This window comes from Sceloporus occidentalis, unplaced genomic scaffold, assembly GCF_023333645.1.
Source record: "Sceloporus occidentalis isolate IW3139 unplaced genomic scaffold, rSceOcc1.0.p SCAF_22, whole genome shotgun sequence".
Lineage (NCBI taxonomy): Eukaryota > Metazoa > Chordata > Lepidosauria > Squamata > Phrynosomatidae > Sceloporus > Sceloporus occidentalis.
The window spans coordinates 11235654-11259213 of NW_028317002.1; the positions used below are offsets into that span (position 1 = coordinate 11235654).

Sequence of the window (23560 nt, forward strand, 5' to 3'; positions counted from 1 at the left end):
TAAGAAAAGATCGATTCTCACTAATGGGGAAATTTCATAACTCGTAAGACGAACGTTTCATCTGTCATAATGTGTAGCGCTATCAGGGAACATTACAAATAAACACTCCTGCAAACTGCAGCGTAAGTGTATAGACCCGAGAGAGAGAGAGAGACAATGACTTACTAAACCCTCAAACTACAAAGGGAAATATGGCAGCGGCACAGTATAAGCCATGGCGGGCTGAAGCCGAGCAAACTGCCGGCACAACTGAGTTGGATCACCCTACAAAGACATAGAATGTTATCGGACTACAGAACCCATAGAACAGTTAATAAAGGGCTTTTCTCAGTTCTATTTTGGCTCACTTGTCCCTCAAGAAAAGCCAGACCCAGCAAGCCGGCGCATGAGCCTTACTAGATCTGGCTCGTCATGAGGGACAAGTGTGAGCCAATTGTTCTGCTGGGAGACTGTTCCACTTATCCATCACCCTCTCAGTAAATCGAGACTGACATTTTTATTGTTGAAATGATAAAATGTCAAAGATCTTCTGTACACTGCTCTTCCAAAATTTCAGGTCACTGACCTGTTTTCATGGAAATTTCTACCCATAACATAACTGCAAAAGGGTTTTCTAACAATCAACTAGCCTTTTAAACTTAAACTTGATTAGCAAACACAACATGCCATTGGAACACAGGAGTGATGAGAGTGATAAAGGGCCTCTGTACGCCTATGAGGATATTCCATTAAAAAGCCGTTTCCAGATACAATAATCATTTCCAACATTGTCTACACTGTATTTATGAAACTTCTAGGAGACCCAAAACTTTTGAATGGTAGTGTATGTAAAAATGTAAATATTCCTCCTTTTGATAAATTGTCACAGTACCACTGAAATATAAACTAATTGGCGAATTGTTCACAACACCCTTTACCGTCACCCTTGAAATAATTTGTAATTAGGTGATGATTTCTCTATCTTCCAGTTTTCGTGTGACCGTTCCTTTACATTAAACTTCCACTGCATGACTAAACTGGCACTATAGAATAAGGCAAACGCTGCAAAGACAGGATGAATAAGAGCAGGGACCTCATTCTGCTTTGTTACTGTCAGAGGGTAATTGGGAAATTAACTGAGTGTGTAGCACGGCTAATGAGGTGTAATACGCTTTTGATTAATAGGAATCTTCCACTTACCAAACTATTAAAACATTATAGGAAGGAAGAGTGGGTGGGGGCGTGCCGATAAACGGTGGAAGAACTCACGATTTAAACAGAGGAAACAAAGGGGAATAGAAAAAAAAATAAAATCACAGGGATTCTGGGCGGCAGATTATTCACATCCACTCGCCACCACATGCAGTCCTCGAAGCGTGGGACAGTGGGCAAGTACGTAGTCAGCTAGATACTTGGCCGGCTGTATGGACGTTTAACCCAGGCCAGGGGACGCAAAAGTATGATGGCTCAAACACTTTTACAAGGGGTACATAAGAAAGAAGCAAACTCTGCCAGTCCTGCCCAGTGGGGCTGATCTTCTCTTCTGGCATCCTTAAGTGTGTGATGAAATGACTGGTTAACTAGAATCATCAGCACAATGTTCAATACATGTGGTTCCAAGCAGGGGCGGACTGGGCCGGGGGGCAATTGCCCCCCAGGCCGCCCGAAATCTAATCTAAACGGCCGCTGGGTGCTGATGCCACCGCCCGGCGCTACTTTAATACTTTTGTTTTTAAAATGTAATATGGCAAGCCAGATCGGCCATTAAATAAAAAAGGTATTAAAGTAGCGCCGGCCGCCGGCATCAGCACCCAGCGGTCGTTTAGATTAGATGGCCGCCAAGTGATGGGAGCAGCGTGAGGGGTGAAAGGTGAGTGCGAGGGGGCGGAGCTTTTACCCCTCACGCTGCTCCCATGACTATGCGGCCATCAGATTGCTAGAAAACTAATCTAAACGGCCACTGCGTGCTGATGCCGCCGGCCGGAGCTACTTTAATACTTTTTTTTCCATTTAATAGCCGATCCGACTTGCCATATTACATTTTTTTTTAAAAAGTATTAAAGTAGCTCCGGCCGGTGGCATCAGCACGCATCGGCCGTTTAGATCAGTTTTCCAGCAGTCTGATGGCCGCATAGTGATGGGAGCAGCGTGAGGGGTGAAAGCTCCGCCCCCTCGCACTCAGACTGCTGGAGCACCAGATGTCGTGTCAGTGACATCCTGTATACATAGAAAACAGTCTGTTGCTACCAGGGGATGGAGGTCTAGACGAAACCCCCCAAAAGTGGAAGTAGAAGGTTAGTAAAATTTATTTTTGTACAAGCTATATAGTATTTTTTTTGTATTCGTTAAAAACCAAAAAATAGGTATGTGTGTGTGTGTATGTATATGTAAGTGTGTCCCCAGTGTCACTTCTGTCCCCAATCAGCCCCCCATGTCATCGCTGTCCCCCATGTCATTGCCGTCCCCATTCAGCTCCCCAGTGTCGCCTCTGTCCCCAATCAGCCCCCTCCCAGTGTCACCTCTGTCCCCTTTCGACCCCCCCATGTCATTGCTGTCCCCATTCAGCTCCCCACTGTCACCTGTCCCCAATCAGCTCCTCCCAGTGTCATCTCTGTCCCCAATCAGACCCTCCCAGTGTCACCTCTGTCCCCAATCAGCTCCTCCCAGTGTCATCTCTGTCCCCAATCAGGCCCTCCCAGTGTCACCTGTCCCCCTTTAGCCCCCGTGTCATTGCTGCCCCCATTCAGCTCTACAGTGCCACCTCTGTCCCCAATCAGCTCCTCCCAGTATCATCTCTGTCCCCAATCAGACCCTCCCAATGTCACCTCTGTCCCCATTCAGCCCCCCCCCATGTCATTGCTGTCCCCATTCAGCTCTTCAGTGTCAGCTCTGTCCCCAATCAGCCCACTTTAAGGTATGATCCTGGTAGGGTACTCATATTAGCCTTTACAATTTTCCTGCTGCTGTGTACTATACTTCCCATAATCCTCAGCCAGTATCATGGGGGGCATTTAACTGGCTGAGCATCAGGGGGACATTAGGTTTTGCTTTTTTTTTTTACCATCCTTTGTTGCTATTAAATTTACTTATGTTGAACCACATTTGAATCATATTTGTCTTTTTATAATGAATATGCGTTCAGGAAAAGATGGGCATGTATGGTGGGCTGATTTGTGGCACAACGGGCCACTTCACTTGACTTGCCCCCCAGGCCTTAGGCTGCCAGCCCTCCCCTGGTTCCAAGTGTAAAGGTGATCTGCACATTTCTAAAGAACCACTGGCCGGGTAGCAAAATATCCCAAATGAGCTATGCAAATAACAATATTGTATCCTAAGGCAATATACAGTTATTTTCAACAATCAGTAGTCTTTGTAAAGGTCAACACAAGCATTAAATGAAACGTTACTACAAAACTATTGAATATACCGACTATAATAAGGGATGATTTGGTCCTATAAGATGTACAGAGAAATTGTGAAAGTTTCCTGAAAACCATTCCATTGATTTAACTATGCATTGTGCAGGGCCAGCCTAGTCCATCACAGTGGCTGGCCCTTCAAAATGCATAGTGGACTGATTTGAAATCTTAATCTCACCAGCTAAGCCCAGTTGTATTAAATCACACCAAGGTCTGCCAGTCCCAGCTATACCAGAAGCTTGTTGTTGTACTGGCAGCGTATATTTTCATCAAAAGCGGCTTATGGGTGCTGCACTGTTAGCGACCAGCTCTGCCCGCTAGTATACCCAGAAAACACACTGCATGAAATGATCATTACTAGGCAAGTTACCCATCTATTACTGAATCTATTATGCCGTCTCATAGGAAGCCAGCAGCGCGACTGCACGCCTGTCCAAGTATTTAACTTCTTATTAAGGATATCAGACACAAATGAACCTTTTTGAGTCGGCCATGACATAAAATGATTACCAGTTAATAATATAGGGATTGGAATTCTTATGTTTAGCAAACTACTGCCTTAACAGTTTTCACGTTAAACACCTCTTTGCATTAAAGATACAAATGATGATGACAAGGGCTGTGGCCCAAACATTGTCAGTTGGCATCAACCCCACTGTAGTAGTTGTTGCCTCAAGCCGTCACACGGATCAAGATAAAACAAAGCAAAATCCCAAGCAGGCAACTCTAGAGATCTATTGAGGGATGTTGTTATTTTTTTAATTCAGTAACAAAGGCAAAGTTTTACTACCATGGATGGTTCCTCTCACCGCCTTCCATGGTTCACAGGCAATATATCGATATGCCTGTTTGGGATATTTCTTTTCTTCTTCATTTTAATTGGTAGACAGCATAATCTGAGATATCCTTATCTTTTACTTAATATTGTGTTTATTGAGTATCTGCGTAATACTGTAGAGCATAAGTGAATTTTAATGGTGGTACGTCGCCCCCTTGTGGTAAGACTAGTGAATGTTAATAAAAATGATGGGTAAAATATCTTGCATTTGGTTTTCTAAGGTCTTCAAACCTCACGAAACTCTACATCTAAATTAGCTAAAAAGGCATCTAACTACTAAATACGTAACTGAAGACATGCCTTCTGGAGGACTTTTAGAACAATATGTTTATTGCTGTATATGTGACATCACTGTCAATCCATAGGCAGTCTGAAATATTACATCAGAAACTGACCGCAGAGAAGAAAAAAAAAGTAGGGATCACATGGATAACAAGTCGGCTTGCCTTTTTAGAGGAAACTAAATAGTGTGACTTACAGAGATCTTTTCCTATAAAAAGCCAAACAGCCCTAAATTATTTGTAATGGTGGCTCAATCTCAGATTCATTAAAATCGTGATTAAAATCGTTATTTTCCATTGTTTTCAGGGAACTGTATGGCATTTCTGAGAGAATTTTACAAACATTAAAATGAAGTTCCTATGCATTTCCTGATGTCAGCATATTTCCAGCCCCTTGGTATGGATAAGACAGCTCAGGGTTTCATTATTTAGTAACATGGAAAAACTGTTTTTTTGCTATTCCTCTTAAAATCCCAGAATCCACAAATTCTTACAATTATTGCTCATTTAGCGTGTATGCATTAGTTCAAGGCACGTTCTTTTTTATTTCATATAAATCTATGTTTGCTTTCATTCGTATGGACTGATCAAATACTACTGTAACGGTGTAGCCATGGATGGCGATGCTAATAGTTATCAAGGTGGTGGTGGTGGGATCTGGATTTTTACGTATGAGTGTATATTAAACTTTCCATTTCTGCAATTTTAATCAGGAATGAAGACATCAGTTCGGTTTCAGTTAACACCCTGGGATGAACCAGGGAAAATAGGTCAGGTTGCCTAGCAACCAATAAACGCGGTGTTCATCTAGAGCATCGCTTCACAGAGACTGCCAGAGGTGGGAAAAGGGTGTTGCTAGGCAACCTTCTGCATCCGCATGCACGGATTGAAACCCTGCATGGCTACACATGTCAAAGCCTGTTCTTTTATCACTATCAGTAACACAATCAGCAACATGTCAATTACTCATGTTTCCGGAACCCAATCTTGCCTATTTCTACATTTAGACTGATATACAGATGGGTGTCTTAAAAAAACAAATGAGCATATTCACTAAAAAAGAACATTTGCTAGAAAACTGCCTTATTCCAGTACATCATTATAATAGAGCCAATCACGGTGCTCTTAATACCATAAGAAGAGCTTGTTTTGCCCTGTACAATGCATGATTAAATCGGACATCTTGCTGGTTGATTCTATCACAAAGGGCAAGCGTATTTCTTCTTGCGTAAGCAACTCGGCAAGGTGGGCCATTTATAAAGCATAACCGAGTCGGTGTGTTGCATCCAACGCTCCTATAAACTCTCATCTTAAAAAATACACCCCAAATTGTTGAGTAATATAACAGATAAAGCCATAAACACTTTAATAAAATAAAAAGAAATTATATATATATAAGACAATGCATCATTTGAAGCATTAAGGGGTACACTTTAAATAGCAGCGAGGCATTTGGGCACAGATCTTGTTTATAGGCTAAATAATTGTGCTAATATATTGGCTGTAAACATCATCCTGTCGACTTGCAAGCTCAAACTGCAATAAACAATGGAAGACAGGGGCACTTTAAAAATAATATACTTAGCTCTGAATTAACTATATAATATGGCTTATATGAAATAAAAAAAAACATGCACTGGAACATTTACAGATGGTTATTATAAACAGATTAGCCCAATTCCTGATCCAGAATTAGTTTATAGGCAACAGGACCGTGATCTGCCATAGGCACTTAGGCAGATAGATATTGTGCATCTGTCCACATGATATACTGGTAAAATAAAAAAATAAAAAAGTCTTCAGTTTATTTCCTCATTTTGTGTCCTTAAGCTAATTTATACTTTTTATTGTGGGAGGGAGGTTTTGGGGAAACATCATAATCACTGATCCATAGTTACATAAGGTATATAAGGTTGAAAAAAAGACCTAAATCCATCAAGTTCAACCCTTCTATCTAACCTTCCTATTCTTGATCCAAAAGAAGGCAAAAAAACACCAACCCTAATTAAGCTACTTCGAATTCTGCCATCAGGGGAAAAATGTATTTTTGACTCCAAAAGGAAATCGGATTTCTCCTTAGATCAAGAAGCTCTAAAATGTTACTTCTATTTATAGCCCTACGTGGACTTACAGATCCACGTGGACTTTTTTATGGCAGCAAGCAACCATATTAGGCTGCCTGATCTCTGAAGCCTGCAAGTGATCACAGCTTTTGATTTTCTTCAGAGGAAGGCTCTGCATTTCGCTGACATTTACATTTAAATGTGTGTACTTCTTCTGGAAGAAAGAAAAATGGTTTCTGGTGAACTCTGGAGCCAATCGGCAACCCTCCACACTACAGAAAAGTAAAGGGGAGACTCACAATGGCATCCTGGGTCCATTTTTCAACCAGGTATTCCATATGTGGTTGTATATATATATATATATATATATATATATATATATATATATATATATATATATATATATATATATATATATGCCTTTTAATAATTTACGCACTAGCGTAAATTTAGATCTTTATTAGATAATGGCAATTTTACACAGGTCTTGTAATTATAAAAACATTTTTTTCCTCTTGATTTCAAAGCGGTTTATAAACAGATAAGGAATACCGTATTGGCTCGAATATAGGCCTCACTTTTTCCCCCCACTTTAAGTGGGGGTGCGGCCTATATTCGGGGTCTAGCGCCCGGCGCCCGGGAATGCAGTCCCGGGCGCCGGGCAGGCAGCGGCGTTAGGATACAGATCCCCGCAGCGGTGCAGGGGACCTGCATCCTACTCCCCGATACGCTCAGACAGCCTCCCCTGCCAGCACTTTCCACGGGGGGGGGGGGGGTGCCGGCAAGGGAGGTTGTCTAAGCGCATCGTGCGGACCGTCACCGGCTGCGGAGGTTGTTTACCCGCATCGCTGCAGCTGGTGACCGTCCGCACGATGTGTTTTACCCTCTGCCTCCAAGACTTACCGGAGCAGACTCCCGGGTGTCTTGCGGGGCCGGCGGGGGACATCTACGCAATACGCGTATACAACTTCCGGTGCCGGCACATCCGCTGAGTGCCGGCACCGGAAGTTCTATACGCGTATTGCGTAGATGTCCCCCGCAAGACACCCGGGAGTCTCCTCTGGTAAGGGTCGGGTGGGGGAGAGACACAGAGCGGCAGCATATCTCGGGGGGGGGGGGAGACAGAGTGGCAGCATGTTTTTTTGGTGCTTTTTTAAAGAAAAAAACTTTCTTTAAAAAAGCACCAAACTTTTAGGGGGCGGCCTATATACGGGGGCGGCCTATATCCGAGCCAATACGGTATTAAATACAGCTCTAATGCAACATGGTTATCCCAGTTGACCCAGAACAGGTTAAGCAATTGTTTTGTAAATAGGAGAGTTTCTCCATTGCAACTTGGTGTGACTTAGAAGAAGTGACGTCTTCTGGCCTAGGGCAGAGGGTAAAGGGGGTGCAGTAACACCCCTGCTGCATAACAGGGGGCCGATCACTCTCTTGGGCAGTCAGTGCCACTGCTGTTGAAACCAGTTTATTAACACTACGGTTGACTGTGCCAAGTTAGCATAGCTGGGATAAGACGGCATAGCCTGGTGCTCAGCAGCAAGGATGGATTCTCAAAATTTACATTTCAAGACTTCTGATGTCAGTAATTTTTTGAAGATGTCAGTATGTATACATATAAATTCAAAGGCCTCACCATTGGGTTGGAGTCTGCAATAAGATCCCGTAGCGAGTCAAGGAAGCCCTGGTCCTCCACCATCTGTGCGTTGATGTCATGAAGTTTGGCCACGCACACTGCAGCAGTCTTGCGAACATATGGGTCCTCATCCTTCAGACACTTTCGCAGAGGCTCACAAAGGTACTCTGTGATCTTATCTACACGAATACAGCCCATTGTGCGCACAGCAAGGGCACGGATCAGAGGATTGGGGTCTTCACAGTCCTGGATAAAACGAAACATGGTCATTGTTTAAATCAACTTTGTGGTATGGAGGGGAAGTAACAGGAGAATTAATTTAAGCTATACCCCCTTTACACTTGACCATGGTCAACATTATTCAAAAGTTAGTAAAAGCAAGGTGTGTCAGCAATAAATACTTATTTTCAAATACAATATGCATTCTGTTAAATGAGCATTATCATTTCAATATACCAAAGGACCACACAACTGAAAAGCTAAAGGTCATCCATGGTATAACGCAAATGACATATCTCCTGTCCTGCAGGAGAAAAGGCAAGTTAACTAAAATTACCGTATTTGCTCGATTATAAGACGACCCTGATTATAAGACGACCCCCCAAAATCTGAATATTAACTTAGGAAAAAAAGAAAAAGCCTGAATATAAGACGACCCTAAAGGAAAAAAGTTTTACCAGTAAATGTTAATTCATGTAAACTATTTTTTTTAATAAAAGCTATGATTGAGAAAAATATTTTTTTTGTTTTTATTTCTTGTATTTTCCAACCTGTCCCCCAGTTACGCACATCTGCCCCCAAGCTTGCCACTCCAATATGGCACTGTGGCCCATGATATGCCTTTTAACCCTCTATATGCCACTGTGCCCCATGGTATGCCTTTTGACCCCCTATGTGCCACTCTGCCTCCAGAAATGCCTTATACCCCTATATGCCACTCTGCCTCCAGAAATGCCTTATACCCCTATATCCCATTCTGGCATTTAGGGGGTTAAAATGCATATTATGGGGCAGAGTGGCATATAGGGAGGTATAAGGCATTTCAGGAGGCAGAGTGGCATTAAGGGAGTTAAAAGGCATTGTATAGAGCACTCTGCCTCCAGAAATGCCTTATACCCCTATATGCCACTCTGGCATTTAGGGGGTTAAAATGCATATTATGGGGCAGAGTGGCATATAGGTGTATAAGGCATTTCAGGAGGCAGAGTGCTCTATTAAATGCCCCCTTAACGCCACTCCAGAAATGCCCTATGCCCCCATTTAACACACACACACACACACACACACACACACACCCTATACCCCCATTTAACTAACACACACACACACACACACACACACACTCTCCCCTCCCCTCCCCTCTCAGCCCTCTCTTACCGGTGCTTCCAGCCGGGGCAGCGGGTTGACGTCGCCTTCTGCTGCAGCCGGAAGGAGGTGGAGTTGGCAGCGGGGGTTTGTATCCGTCCGTCGCGTATACTTTCCCCGGCTGTCAGAGATCAGAATTCCCCGCACCGGTGCGGGGAACTCTGATCTCTGACAGTCGGGGAAGGTTTGCGCGACGGACGCAGACAACCCCCGCTGCTAGCCACACCTCCTTCCGGCTGCAGCGGACGTTGTCTACGCGCATCGCGTAGACGTCAACCCGCTGCCCCGGCAATACAGCAGGAAGCACCGGTAAGTGTGTGTATGATGGGGGGGGGGGGTGAGACAGGAGGATCCAGGTCCCCTGCAGCGGTGCGGGGGATCTGGATCTTAGTCTCCTAATCAGACTCTATTTGAGGTCTGATTAGAAGACGACCCCGATTAGAAGACGAGGGGTATTTTTCAGAGCATTTGCTCTGAAAAAAACCTCGTCTTATAATCGAGCAAATACGGTACATCTGCCCATGTCTTTTTTTAAGGGCTATTTCAAGGCCCGAAAGAAGAAAGCGAGTACTGGGTAGGCAATAATCTATTTACTTGTAAGATATAAAATAAATAAATGCACCTACCCTGAGAAAAAGCTGCAGCATATCCCCTACTCCATTGCCCAATTTTAAGCTTTATTTTTTGTGGCTTAAAGCAGTCAGTCACAGGCAGGAAACTGCTCATTTAATTCAATGAGAGCACTTTCTTTGCACACATTTAGGGGGTGTCATCAGATCCCATGAAACTCTCCAGGAACTGGCTGACAGCAAGTATAGCATGCATGTGTAAAATTAAGGAGGAGTGTTCAGTCAAGTGCAAGGCAAGGAGAGAGGCAATGGATCCTGCCATGCATTTGCAAGAGAAAAAGCAAATGCCATTAAAATAACATGAGATGGATTAGAAATGCTGACAATGGCTATTGAAGCAACTTATTTTTAATTGAATATCCTCTTAGGTATAGAGAGGCCTTTTATCAGCAACCATCACACCTGTCTTCCAATGACACATTGTGTTCGCTAATCCAAGTTTAAGTGGCTAATTAATTGATCATTAGAAAGCCCTTTTGCAATTTCTTTTGCACAGCTAGAGATTGAAAACATCTAAGTGACCCCCAAACACACACACATATTATATATATATATATATATATATATATATATATATATATATATACACACACACGGAGAGAGAACATATTTAAATTGAAATCATCATTGGCTGATCTATTTTTCTTTGTTAAGAAAATACTGTAATAATTCCCTCTGGGATAAAAAAAAAAACACAAAAAAAAACCAAAACATACCTTAACAAAGCTATTAACGGCCATAATAGCCATGTCAGGCTGGCTCTTGGCATAGTTCATCAGATATAGGTAGACAAGTTTCTTCAGTTCCAGGTTGTCTGTTTGCATGCAGTTTACCACATCTGGGAAGAGAGAGCTGCAAGGCACACAAAAAAAAGTTAAGCGTACTGGCAAGGGGCAAGCCAAATTCATCACCTCTCAAGAAGCATGAGCTATTAGTGGTGGGGAGTTAATGATGGCTCCCATCATACGTGGATGCACCGAGTACTTTACAGCCATTGCAATCCTAGATCATAATCTGGTGTTACAAAGGAATGCCTTGGCAGAACATAAGAATGAAATAAAGAAGATCTTTACTGCCAACAGCAACGTTATAACTTCTGGCCTAGTTTAGAGGCCAGAATTCCATTAAGTATGGTAACCCCAGGCATTGCAGGCAAATCGCTCCTCTAGTGCCATAGCTTCTTATTTCCAGTATTCCTTATGTGTTTATAAGGCACAATGAAAAGCAAAAGAAAAAGAAATCTGATACCTGACATCTTTGCCCACTGTCATGGCGGCAATAACCTTTTTCACAGCTTCCTTGCGTTTCTCCTTCTTCTCATTGTTCAGCTCAGCCTTCAGCTCAAAAATCTCCCCTGGAACAGAAAGGCGTGATATCAGGTAAGGGAATTATACTTCATTTACTTTGGTCTTGCTTACAAACAGGGAGAAAAAAAGTTTGCATTCGCCAATAACATTGATGAATATTTGAAACTCTCCATTTAAACTGTAATCTGTGGTAATATCTCAATAAGCTAAATGCATATATAACGTCTTAGCAAGGTAAGGCGAGGAGTATTTAGTGGTCCAGACTGATGACTACTAGGACAGGCTGACCTATTAGAGACAGCAATTACTGGCATCAATACAGTTCCTCACATTTATTCACTGTATTTGACATCGGGTTTCATTCTTTCACTTTCTAATCAATACAGTCCTGCCAGAAACTAACACATCTTATTTCTTAAAGCTTTATTAGCTCTTGAAGGATCTCCTAGGTAATGATTTGGTAATATGAATACTGCTAGGATGGTACGGTCATATCAAACCAAATACTCCCTTCTAGGCTAATCTGAAGATTGAAGACAAACTCCTTTGACTGTTGACAAGAATGTTATAGCCCATGCTGTACCTTTTTTGTTGGTGGTGAAATACTTTGAGTCTGTCATGGTTCTGTCTCCTGTTGAAACACCTAAAAAAAAATAAAAAAAAGAATTTGATTACCAACTATACCTAATTATAAACGTAATGATTATTGCTTTGATGTGTAAATGAATGAGTGTAACTGTTGAAGGCGATAAATGATCAGTGAGTAACTACTTGGTAAGCAACTCTGATCTGGTTTCTGGTGACCCTACCTCATTAAGTGACCCTACCTCAAGAGACATCAAAACACACATAACGTTATTAGATTGGAAATTAATTCCTGAATGCAATCCATGATAACCTTATGAAGTAACCGACACAAACATGACTACCTATTCACAAACACTGCAAAATCCAATATTCACGAGGGAACAACTATGTGGTTATTTAGACCCGGGGTCTTGTTGCACACCCTCGAGTGGCAGCGGCCATCATACTCAGCCACGAGTGCCAGTAGCTAATAAGGAAGGAGTAAATATTTTCTTCTGAGAAAAACTATTGCTGTATAGCTGTCACAGCTTTAAACATTATACCATTTACTTAAAATTACATATAACCTGTGCTTTTTTTTTTTTTTGATAACCCGCGTAATTGTTTGAGGGTTTAAAATCCCACCTCATTGAAGCGGAGATCAGTGGCCGCATGTGCCACAGCCAGCGCTACTCATTCTTCTCCTTACCATCATAACCACTTCCTTAACCAAATTGAAAGGAATATTCATGCAGATCCTGGGAATTGGCAGTTTAGATAATTGCTCCAATAGTATATGGTATATACATTGTTTATTATAATCCATAAACACCATGACGTAGATTTATTTACTGCTCTGAGCTGTAAATTCTATGAAAAGTGAAAGATCCACTTTAAACGTATGTGCCACCACCATTACTTGTCCACCAGGCTGCAGTGGTTCCAATGACAGAGTTGAGGCGCCTTCTTGGGTTAATTTATTAAACTGGCTGCAAGAACCAGAGCTGGCCCATACCGGGCAAATGTCTGGTGAGCCGATCGCAAACGGCACCCCATACTGACCCAATCTGCTGCTCCAGTGGCAGATTGGGCAGGTGGGTTGCTGCAGTGCGCGGCCAGCGGTTGGATATTCCTGGCTACACACTAAACAAGCATTCAAATGTAACGTATGGCTTTCCATATACACCCTTAGAGCGCACTTATACCATCGGATGGCCAGTGGCCTTAAAGAGTCTTGTCATCACCATTCCAGCCCTGAACAGGAAGATATGTATGAAGCTCCCAGAGCCTAACAATCTAGTCGGTGGTTGAAGGGGAAGTGAAACAGTAGGAAAGGACAGCTTGGATGGGGATGAGTCGGTTGAGTCAGAAAGAGCCTTAGAGGATGACTGTTGTTCAGATGGCTTAAACGGGATGCTGGCTGAGAGTGTCATGAGGAAAGGTTGTACGGTTCTTGAACGATGTATACGAAGGAGAAAATCTGACAGAACAGGGAAGGGAATTCCCAAGAAGTGGTGCAGCAGAGGTGAAATCCTGGATGCTGGAGCGGGAAAATGGAATGATGGTAGAAGAGACGAAGGTCATGAGAGGAACGAAGAGAGCGGACAGGGGTGTATTCAGATAGGAGAGTAGAGATATAAGGGGGTGCAGAGTTATTAAAGGCTCTGTAGGTCAGGAGTTTGAATTTGACTCAGAAGGGTATGGGGAGCCAGTGGAGCGATTGGCACAGAGGAGTGGGAGATGAGGAACGGTGACGGAGAAACATTAATCTAGCTGCAGTGTTGAGGATGGATTGAAGCAGTAAAAGGCAGGAAAGGGGAACACCAGTTAGTAGCGAGTTGCAATAACCCAGATGGGATATCACAAAAATCATATACTATGTAATTTACATAAAAGGTTCATTTTATAATCCCCAACTACGTTCTAAATGATTATTTCTTCAATGCCACAGCTACCACGATTTGCCCCATTTTAACTCCCACCTTAAGCAACTATTAAAAGGGAAAACAATTAAAAAATTAGCAATAAAAATACAGGACATTAATAAACAAATCCTTCCTGGGTGGCTAATAATTTACATATATGATAAATTGTCATTCCTATACATGGAGACTGGTGAATAACCAGTTATTTAACACAAGATTTTTATAATTTTTCTGCAAAAAAAATTAAATATATATATTTTTAATGCACCGATCATTTTTTTCCCTAGACAATTAATACAATATAGCAAGAGGAAAATTAATGAGCAAACAGAATAGCCAATGACACATCTGGACACATCTGCAGATGCGACAGGAGACAGGGCATTGAGGCCGTTCCCAAGGAAAGCAGTCGGTCTATTTATATTCGTGGGGTAGTCTTACCAGAGAATTTACCTAATCTTTCCTCACGCACCGGCTCGATGAGATCTGCTGCGGACCTTCGGTGTAATTTGCGACCGGATATGGACGAGCCCCGGGAGTTCAGAGGGAGCTGCACAGACAGCTATTCCGGAAGCTAAGCCCTTCCAAGCGTATCCACCTGCGTTCCAAACACCGGAAATATGCAATACGCCTGCTGGGGGAAAAAAATACAGTGCGTTCCACGTGCAGGAAGTTACTAGTTCTTTACTTGTCATTTTGCGTTTCAAATGGAGGAAGTGAAAGCTGCTACGCGAGCTGTGCTGTTCTAGGGGCGCAAGTTGTTATTTAAGGAAAGGGGTGGAAATTTGGGTTGCGAAGTTAACTGCTGATTTGACGCAAGGATGGTAAATGGCAATATTTGGGTTTTATTTTCTGCTGAATAGTCTGTTAAATGTGTGACAATGTCTATGCGACAGATGGTTAGAGACACGTGTGTAAATATGACCTTTAACCGTAACAGACCAAAGGACCGCTGTCACAGTGCCGGCTCATCATCTTCCTACATATATATATATATATATGTTTAAGTTGTACTGTTGATGCATTCAAATATTGACTATTCTTATCATGCCTATAATGAGTCTGTTCTTCAAGCAGTCTTGAGCAATGTGGTTCAAGACATTGTTAACTAGTAGTTAGTATAAAAATGTTTTATTTGTATGACAACCCTGGATGAGATGAAATAAGCATTTTAGGAGTTACGTATAACGAATTATTGTGGCCTTGTCACCATAGCAGCCAGCTGAATGGTCTTATCAGCAGGGCTATTCCATTGGTGATACAACTAGCTTTCAAAATTTGCACCAGATTTATGTCTATACATAGAAACAGCATCGTCACATTGGTGGGCAACTCTGAGAACACTTTCTTTTTTTCCTCCATAGAACGTAGACCACCAACGCTCCAGGACTACACAATGTGTTTATATAGGGGTCTTTATAACCAGAACCTGAACCATTGTCTCCTAGATGCCTTTACCCGCATACTGATCTGGTAACTTGTGTCATATTGGGGAATTAGTGAACACAATAGTGAACTTGTAACTCACAAAAGCAGTGCAGTCTTCGTAACAGACGAAACATGGCAGAGCGTGGAGCCCACATCACGACGGCCTCTCCAGGGGATGACCGTCCCACCATTTTTGAGGTAGTTGCCCAGGAGAGCTTAATGGCTGCTGTAAGACCTGCTCTGCATCATGTTGTCAAGGTAAGTGAGTAAAGGGTGCTGACAAGTACTGTTTCGGAGACCTATATAAAGGCCAGCTAATACTCTCTTATGTGCCTCCAATTCATTTTAAAAGCACTTTAAATGCTTCCTGTTTAATAAAACAAGGAAAGGTCTATCTTGCTGAAAATTATTTTGATGTTTGTAATGTATTATTTCTTAATATGAGCTGATGTAACCCAGGCTGGAAATAACATGGGGCTAGGTTGCATGTCTTTGAAAATTGTCTTCCTAGCACATTTGTTTTATGGCTTTCTTGATTTAAAAAAAATGCAAATACCAGATCTGCAGTATTGTATAACTATTATTGGTATAGAAGTGGTATATAACATAATAATTTGACTTACAGAGACAACAGGTGAGGAGGGCCCTGCTCAAAAGAGCTTACAATGTAGAGGGAGTTAGGGTGTGTTCTACCAGAGATAAAAGTACCGTTGTTCGGTATGGACCAGCCACCCTAGTATAAGTATCGCAGGAGAGGGACCAGGAAAGGTGAGCTAAAGGGTGTAAAGCCTTAAGTTTGTAGGTGTCCTTAAAAAAGTGGGGGGGGGTAAAGGACCAAAGGCAGGGGGAAAGACACATAGGCCGGGGGAAGCCATTCTTATAGGGTCAGCCCTTAAGAAGTCTTGTAAGCATGTTGAAAGATTTTGAAATTCTACAGGCAGCCAAAGAAGACACTGACAGGGGGGAGCGGTATTAGCAAAAGGGACGGGAACAGAAAATAAGTCTAGCAGCAGAGTTCATGGTTGTTTGTAGAGGGGCGAGATGGGTATGAGGGAGACAAGCTAAGACAGTAACAATAATCAAGCCAGGAGAGCATGGATAAGACCCTTAGTGGCATCCTGTTTTAGGAAGGGACCGATGTGGGCAATGTTTTTAAGATGAAGGCGGCAGTTTTTTTGAGATAGACTGAATGTGGGGAGTGGACGATAGGTCAAGGGTGACACCAAGGCAGCAAGCATTATGGTATGAAGAGAGGATTGCACCATTGACACTGAGGGAAATTGATGGAGAAATGTTAGCATTGGAGGGAGGAAATATGAGGAGTTGAGTTTTTGAGAGTTTAAGAAACATGCAGACATCCAGTTAGAGAGACGAGGAGGCAGTTAGTTACACGATCTAAGACAAAGGTAGAGAGTTAAGGAGAGGTAGATATGGGTGTTATCAGCATACATGTGGTATTGAAAGCCAAAAGGATGAGATTAGTTTGCCAAGTGAGGTAGTGTAAAGTGAGAACAGAAGGGGTCCTAGAACTAAGCCGTGTGGTACCACGACTGAGAGGGGATGGGAAGCGTTACTGGAGAGTAAGTGCGGTTTTCATCATAGCTTTTTTGTCAGGTTTTTGATAGGTCATTTGTATTAGCACGATAAATGTATTCAAATACAGTGGTTACAAAAAAAAAATCAGATGCAACAAGATTTCACATGCGTCTAGTTTCACCATTAAAATTTTTAGCCATCATAACCCTATGTGTGCTTTTTTTGAATAGAAATGGATACAAGCTTTTTTTTTCCTTAAAGGTGTTGCAATAAATCATCAAAAACAACTTGGTTGACCCATTTCGTACACTCATTGATGTTAATGGCATTTTCACATTATACAAAAGGCTAGATTCTAGAACTTGACTATGCTTTTCCATATGGCAAATGACAAGTAATCCATGTTCTATATACTTAACAGGTGCTTGCAGAATCCAATCCTGCACGCTATGGCACTCTGTGGAGGTGGTTTGATGAACTCTATATGCTGCTGGATCTTCTTCTCCAGCAGCACTACTTGTCTTGGGCCAATGCATCTTTCTCTGAAAACTTCTATGGGCTGAAGAGGGTGAAAGTTGGAAGTACAGGAGCTCACTGTCCCTTGCCAAGAAAACAGTATTGGAAGTCGCTGCTGCTTTTGGTGCTAGTACCTTACTTGCGGGTGAAGCTGGAGAAATTAGTTAGCAGGCTGCGAGAGGAAGAAGATTATTCCATACAAAACCCAACATCTTTTCGCAAAAGACTCTATAAAGCTTTCCTGGCATCTTATCCCTTTGTGAGATTTTCTTGGGAAGGTTTGTTTCTGTTTTACCAACTACGGTATATTCTGTGGCACGGCAGACATCACTCTCCTCTGCTAGGCTTAGCTGGAGTGCAGCTTGCAAGACTGACGCTAGACGATCTCAAGGCCATGGAAAAGATAACAGAAAAGCCAACAGCACGCCAGGCTGCAATGAGGTAAGATCTTGTTTTTAAAAAAGTACAATTTACAAGAACTAAACACATTAATTCTTCAGCTACTTGGTGAAATACTGTATCCATATATATCTGTAACTGCTCTTCTTACTACCTCTTAGCATGATGGTCTGTAGGCACCACACAAGCTACAGTTACTGTTTTCCGGAATAATAAAATCACATCATAGTACCTATAAGCACATTTGTCATGGTATTTATGGCTTATGGTTTCGTTTAGCCTCTGTCAGTGTTAAATACAGCAGTTTTTCTTCTGCAGCCTGAGCCAGCGTGTCCGCTGCATCATGAAAAAAGCCATCGGTGGTGTGGCCTTCTCAGTCTCGTCCAGCTTATCCTTGGGTGTCTTCTTTCTGCAGTTTCTAGAATGGTGGTACTCCTCTGAAAATCAAGAAACTCTCAAGTCCCTGAATACGCTTCCTGTCCCTTCTCCTCCCCTGCATTTCGAACTAGAAACCTACTCGCCACTCCTGCCCAAACTTAAAACCGTATGTCCACTTTGCCGTAAGGTACGAGTTAACGATACGGCTCTTGGTACCTCCGGCTATGTTTTCTGTTATCGTTGTGCCTATTACTATGTGAAAAATCACCAGCGCTGCCCTGTAAGTGGCTACCCAACTGAACTACAGCACCTTATCCGACTCTACACACCTGATGGATGAAGCCTTAGTATACTAATGCACCTTGAAATCCGAATTCTGGCTTAACTGACTGAGATCTATCAACCCAAGGTGACTAAAATGTTCGGTATTGTAGTTCTGTTAAAATTCTTCCAATCAACATATTTCTAGTGTCTGATTACTTGAATAACCCTATGGACGAATGAGGATATCCTAGTTCTGTAAACATCCTTGTTTTTCAGGTAATGCACCATTTGCAAATCTTGTTATACTCATCACTTTTGAGCAGTTAAATTTATATAGGAATGTTTGCAAGCAGTGGCAAATAAAGAGGGTAAAGACAGAAATTTAACAGGCATCCATAACCTATATTTTGTTTTCAGGAATCAACACATTTTACTTCACCGTGTCCATCTTTCAGCACGCTACAAGCGTGTGCACAGGCAGTGGCGGTTCACTTTTATATACTCGCAATAGATTCCCATGCCACTGGATTCATTAATGGATTAGGCAGCACCCTGCTGTACTTTTGCCAGGGAAACCCTGGTTAGCAATTTTTAATGAAGCCGAAGAATTGCTACAAAATAAATACATATGAAACAGTATTACAACAGCTAAAATTGTACAAAACACAGTAATCTTTACTGATGCAGTAGTGGGTTAATCTACCCGCAGCCAACATACATTTACTAACTGTATATAAAGACTGCATTATTACATAGCAGATGCTTTTATGCCTAGACTGACAATCTCAGGTTCTGATTTTGAATTATAATATTGCTGTTCAGTGATTATCTTCATAGACAAATAAGCTACACGTAGATCAGCCCTACTCAATCATGTCGAGAACAGGTATGACATCTGTCACTAGCGCTCAGATAAAAGCAGCATGTGATGAGTGAGGGAGCAGAAGAGGTGTCCTGAACCAAAAGGTTTTTGAAGAAAAAAAAAAAAAAATGTATGTTAGAGTGTGTGTTAGTATGTATATGGAATTGTTACTGAGCGTGTTTGTATGTGTATGAAATGTGTGCATGTATGTTACTATATGTGTGTGTAAAGGTTACAGTGCATGATATTTGTATGACAGTACTGTGTGTATGAGTGCATAACTTAATGTGCACAAGTATGTTTACATCCGTTAGTATGCGTAGGCATCTTAATGTGTGTACGTTTATGAACGTATGTTACCGTGTGTGTTAGCTATGTGTGAATTAGTATGGGGGGGGGGGGTAGCGCCTACACATTGTCTGGCCCCTGACAGATCATTCTAGTTTTGTTTGAATCATAATCAGGTTTGCAATCGCAGCATTTGCCTTTACTATTGGCATAAGCTATCCATTATAAATGTTCCGCAGCATTTCCATACCTTTACTTGAAATGATTAGATTAATTTGTCATTGTGTTTTAAGAGCAGGGGCAAATTGCCAAGTTCAGAATGTTTAATACTACAAGTGTGATACTTGGCATTGCGTACCTTGTATTTAACAATGATATGCCGAAAAAATTAAAGTAGTGTGCGTGTAACTAGCTACTGGGTCATTTGTTTTAAATCCTCACAGCATTTGTAAAGTCAACACCCTTGTATCATTATCTAAGGCAATGACCAGCCAGCTTCTACTGGAATACAGTCTGGAGTTCTGTATAATGCATAGCCACCATCATTAAAAGACCATGTATTATCTAGCTCAGCCATTAGCTAAGAAGCAGCTCACAGGGGTTGGCCAGTGACACGAATACAAAAATGTTCGAGTCTTGTGTAAACTCCCATGTTCGTACACGTACTCTGCGTGGGGAAAGCCAGACAAAGTTATTAAAGTCTAGCTGCGGTCACTACAGGGGCAAGTTTCTAGTATCCTGCTCACAGGCATCCCCAAGATAATTGCCTCACTTGTCTGTGTGAGAATGGGTGTGGGGTTCCAGCTGGCTTTGCACCACACACCACTAGGAGAGAATCCAAAAAATGCTGTCACAAAGCTATCCTAACAGTCTATATTTTGTTTTTCTCTGACTGGTATATGCACACCATATAGTTAAATTCCACATTTAGCCATTAAAGCAATAACTGATGAGGCAATTTTGTTCTGTTCACTATAAAAGAACCAAGGAAGGACACTTGAGTTAGAGATGCATTTTAGTATTTATTTTTCTACAGTCAGTAAATGTGCACAGATGCCACCTTTTAGATGTACATTTTATTTACTCAAAACTAACACCAAAATTACTTTTCCCAGCACAATACATTTCATTTGTTAACATATGATCTAGTATGTCTGGTCTCAGGATGCAATGCTACTTCAAGACCACTTGAATTTAACCCCCCCATATGCACATATTTTATTAAATGATTTTTATGGCAATCAAAAAATAAATAAATAAACTACCAGACAAACATCTCCATTCCTTATAATGCTGCCCTGTGGTGAAGTCACTCACTTCTAGAGATACCCTCTAGCTAAAGTCTACAGAAGAAATAGCTTCTAGATTAGGAGGGCATGGTCTTTGCGAAGGAAAAGGCCAAAATATCAGGACTGCCTAAAAAAAAAAAAAAAAAAAAAAAAAAAACACGGCAGCCTCCAAGCCCACTGATAAAAGTGGACAAAAAGGAAACAAAATTAAGTTTTCTTAAATGCCAATCTATACTACTGCTTACAAAATTGTACTTAACACTGCATTAAAATTGCATTTTTCCCATGACAGTTCCTCCTTGACGATATTCCATACAATTCTTACACGGTGATCTTTAAAAGGGGAAAAAAAGCTGGGGGTACGTTTCATAAATCCGATATTGTGCATTCCTGAAAGTAAACAGAAGTTGGTTGAATATAAACTGGTAAATAAAGTTGTAGATTAATTTGCAAAAGTAGTGCAATATGGCCACACAACACTTCATAATCTCAATATCTGCAAAACAACTTTTAGCTCAGAGAGAAGATTAAGGTGATCACATCCTGGTCAAAGCAGACCTGAGTCAAGCAATACCAGGTCAGAAGAAATCTTGCTCATCACTGCTAAGTAGTATGCATTACACCTAATGTTAAATATGGTGGAAAACCTCCCCTTTACACCATTTAGTTATTGCTTAATAGTTGTAAGGACTGATAGTGTTTCAAGTAAGATCTGAACAAGGTATTGTTTAAACACAGCATGCAGCACGATCACATGCATTTGTTGCAAATACCATCACATATCCCTCCATAAGCCACCTGTTGCTATTTTGGGGACACTAGCTTCATACAGAGTATGGGAAGTTTGATATGAGCGCAGGCTAGTTCTACACCCTATTGCCTGAAGTCTAGATAGGAAGAGCAACACAGCTACAGCATGCCCCATATTTAAAAATGGGACAGTTAACTGCCACTTATATCCCCCTAAAGAACGCATAATAAAGGGGGACACTTGCAGATCCACTCTCCCTCAATAAAATCACCACATGTATGGAGAAGGGTTAAACCCCCACAGGAGAAAACACACACGGGGAATTCTGCAGAATCGTTTTAAAAGGGAGCACAGATCCATCATATGCATTAAAGCGCACATAACGGCAGCAGTGCACGTAACTCACTAGGAATATGAATTAGATCCATACAACCTCCCCTTAGTTCTCCTGCTCTTCAGCCGCTAGATACTTGGAACATATTGCTACGTTGCGTACCATTAACATATGTTTCACGCTGGCGGGAGTTTTTCAGTGTCTAATAAAGCTTGTAAAATATCCGCCTAAATAACGTCAAGCATATTCCAGCCGCTGGACAAATAATACCCCCCACAAGACTGCTGTGGGTTACACGAACCTACATAAGAGACTTACGGCAAACGTAGCAGCCATAACAGCAACCTCACCTGCGCTGGCGCGTTCCGCTCACCACACGCACAAACGAAAACCGAACGCCATTGCCCTCAGAGCTCTTCCTTTACGTACAAATACCGTGGCGCCACTTTCTGTAGCCAATGGCGTGGCGACATGTTAGCACGTGACACTCTCCCGCATACACTGCTACTTGATTGGGCTAGCAATAACAATGATGGGGGGGGTTTCGCTAGAGTCAGTTTCGTTTTACTAGAAATGATGTACACTAGCGCCACCCTCGGGTGTTCTCTTCAGCTCCTCCCTTTTTATACTGTATAATATTTAATATAGTGATAGCAGAAGCCGCGTCCCGTCCCGAGACCTTTTTCTAAATCTCAGCGTTCTCTGGCGCCATTTTTTGGCGGCCAATTCGAAGCCGAGACTGAGTTGTGTAGAGACGTTGCTTAATCGTATCGGACCTACTTGGCTTGTCGTTCAGCTTTTTATCGCCGGTTTGTTTTCTACCAGACCCTGCTTTACTTTATCGAAACGTGTTAAGAAATTATACCGTAGATTCGTATAGCCGATGCTCCTTGCTTTTTTCTTATGCAGTGACAGCGGCTTGCACTGTCGCCTCAAAATGCTGAAGCAGAGTACCGGGAATTAAATCACGTAGGATGGTGACAGAGTTTGAAACTTAAGGGTTCAGTAAAGGGGGAGTTGGCAGGAAAACTGCAATATCATCTGTTTGATTTCACTTTACATTGTGAAGGGCAAACTTCAGTGCGCTTCTGCTCCAGGAATAGAGTATGTTTTTTTATTCATCTTAAAAATTGAACTATACATTGAATATGCAGGGCTTGTAATATTGAAAAGAAATTTGCAATGGAAAGTCTTTTATAATGCATAGTGAATTCATCGAGTTCTCCGACCAACTACCGCTTTAGTGAATAAACCCCCAGAATGACTGTTTATTTTTGGTTTGTAAGAGGAAAAAAAAACAACTTGTTTTTGCCTACTACCAGCAGGACCCCCCAGTGTCTTTTTCTTTGTGATACATCCTGATCCTTGCTGATGGGGTTAAGTCCAAACTCTGTTTATACAGCCTGATCTCCTGCAGAGCAGCATAGTGATGCCAAAAGGCTGGATGTACTGATACATGCTGGCACCTTTTTGCGAACATATTTGTATGTCCATGGGGACAGTCAC

At 41.9% G+C, this 23560-nt stretch overlaps 2 protein-coding genes and 1 non-coding gene across 7 annotated transcripts in view; 1 reads left to right on the top strand and 2 right to left on the bottom strand.

The window, feature by feature from the left end:
• Positions 1-12137, bottom strand: part of LOC149301020 (AP-2 complex subunit beta-like) — a 43732-nt gene extending 31595 nt beyond the window's left edge. For all 5 annotated transcript variants that reach the window (XM_089484443.1, XM_089484442.1, XM_089484441.1 and 2 more), the window contains exons 1-4: positions 12101-12137; positions 11459-11564; positions 10927-11062; positions 8217-8462 (exon numbers count right to left, since the gene is read on the bottom strand). In XM_089484443.1, the coding sequence (XP_089340569.1) occupies positions 8217-8462; positions 10927-11062; positions 11459-11564; positions 12101-12137 (525 nt within the window). The remainder of the gene's footprint in view (positions 1-8216; positions 8463-10926; positions 11063-11458; positions 11565-12100) is intronic.
• Positions 12138-15569: 3432 nt separating this feature from the next.
• LOC149301021 (peroxisome assembly protein 12-A-like) lies at positions 15570-18606 on the top strand. The gene is made up of 3 exons (XM_089484690.1): positions 15570-15695; positions 17395-17930; positions 18207-18606. The coding sequence occupies exons 1-3, from the start codon at positions 15570-15572 to the stop codon at positions 18604-18606; spliced, it is 1062 nt and encodes a 353-aa protein (XP_089340816.1).
• Positions 18607-21480: 2874 nt separating this feature from the next.
• LOC149301022 (Z30 small nucleolar RNA) lies at positions 21481-21574 on the bottom strand. Its single transcript, XR_016272273.1, has one exon. It is a non-coding gene; the product is annotated as a Z30 small nucleolar RNA (small nucleolar RNA).
• Between the last annotated feature and the right edge of the window lie 1986 nt (positions 21575-23560).

Bases quoted from the DNA above. Each gene is read 5' to 3' on its own strand.
- LOC149301021 (XM_089484690.1), top strand. From the start codon at position 15,570: ATGGCAGAGCGTGGAGCCCACATCACGACGGCCTCTCCAGGGGATGAC. The intron at 15,696-17,394 runs GTAAGTGAGTAA...TATACTTAACAG, and splicing joins CTCTGCATCATGTTGTCAAG to GTGCTTGCAGAATCCAATCC. The intron at 17,931-18,206 runs GTAAGATCTTGT...TTTCTTCTGCAG, and splicing joins GCACGCCAGGCTGCAATGAG to CCTGAGCCAGCGTGTCCGCT.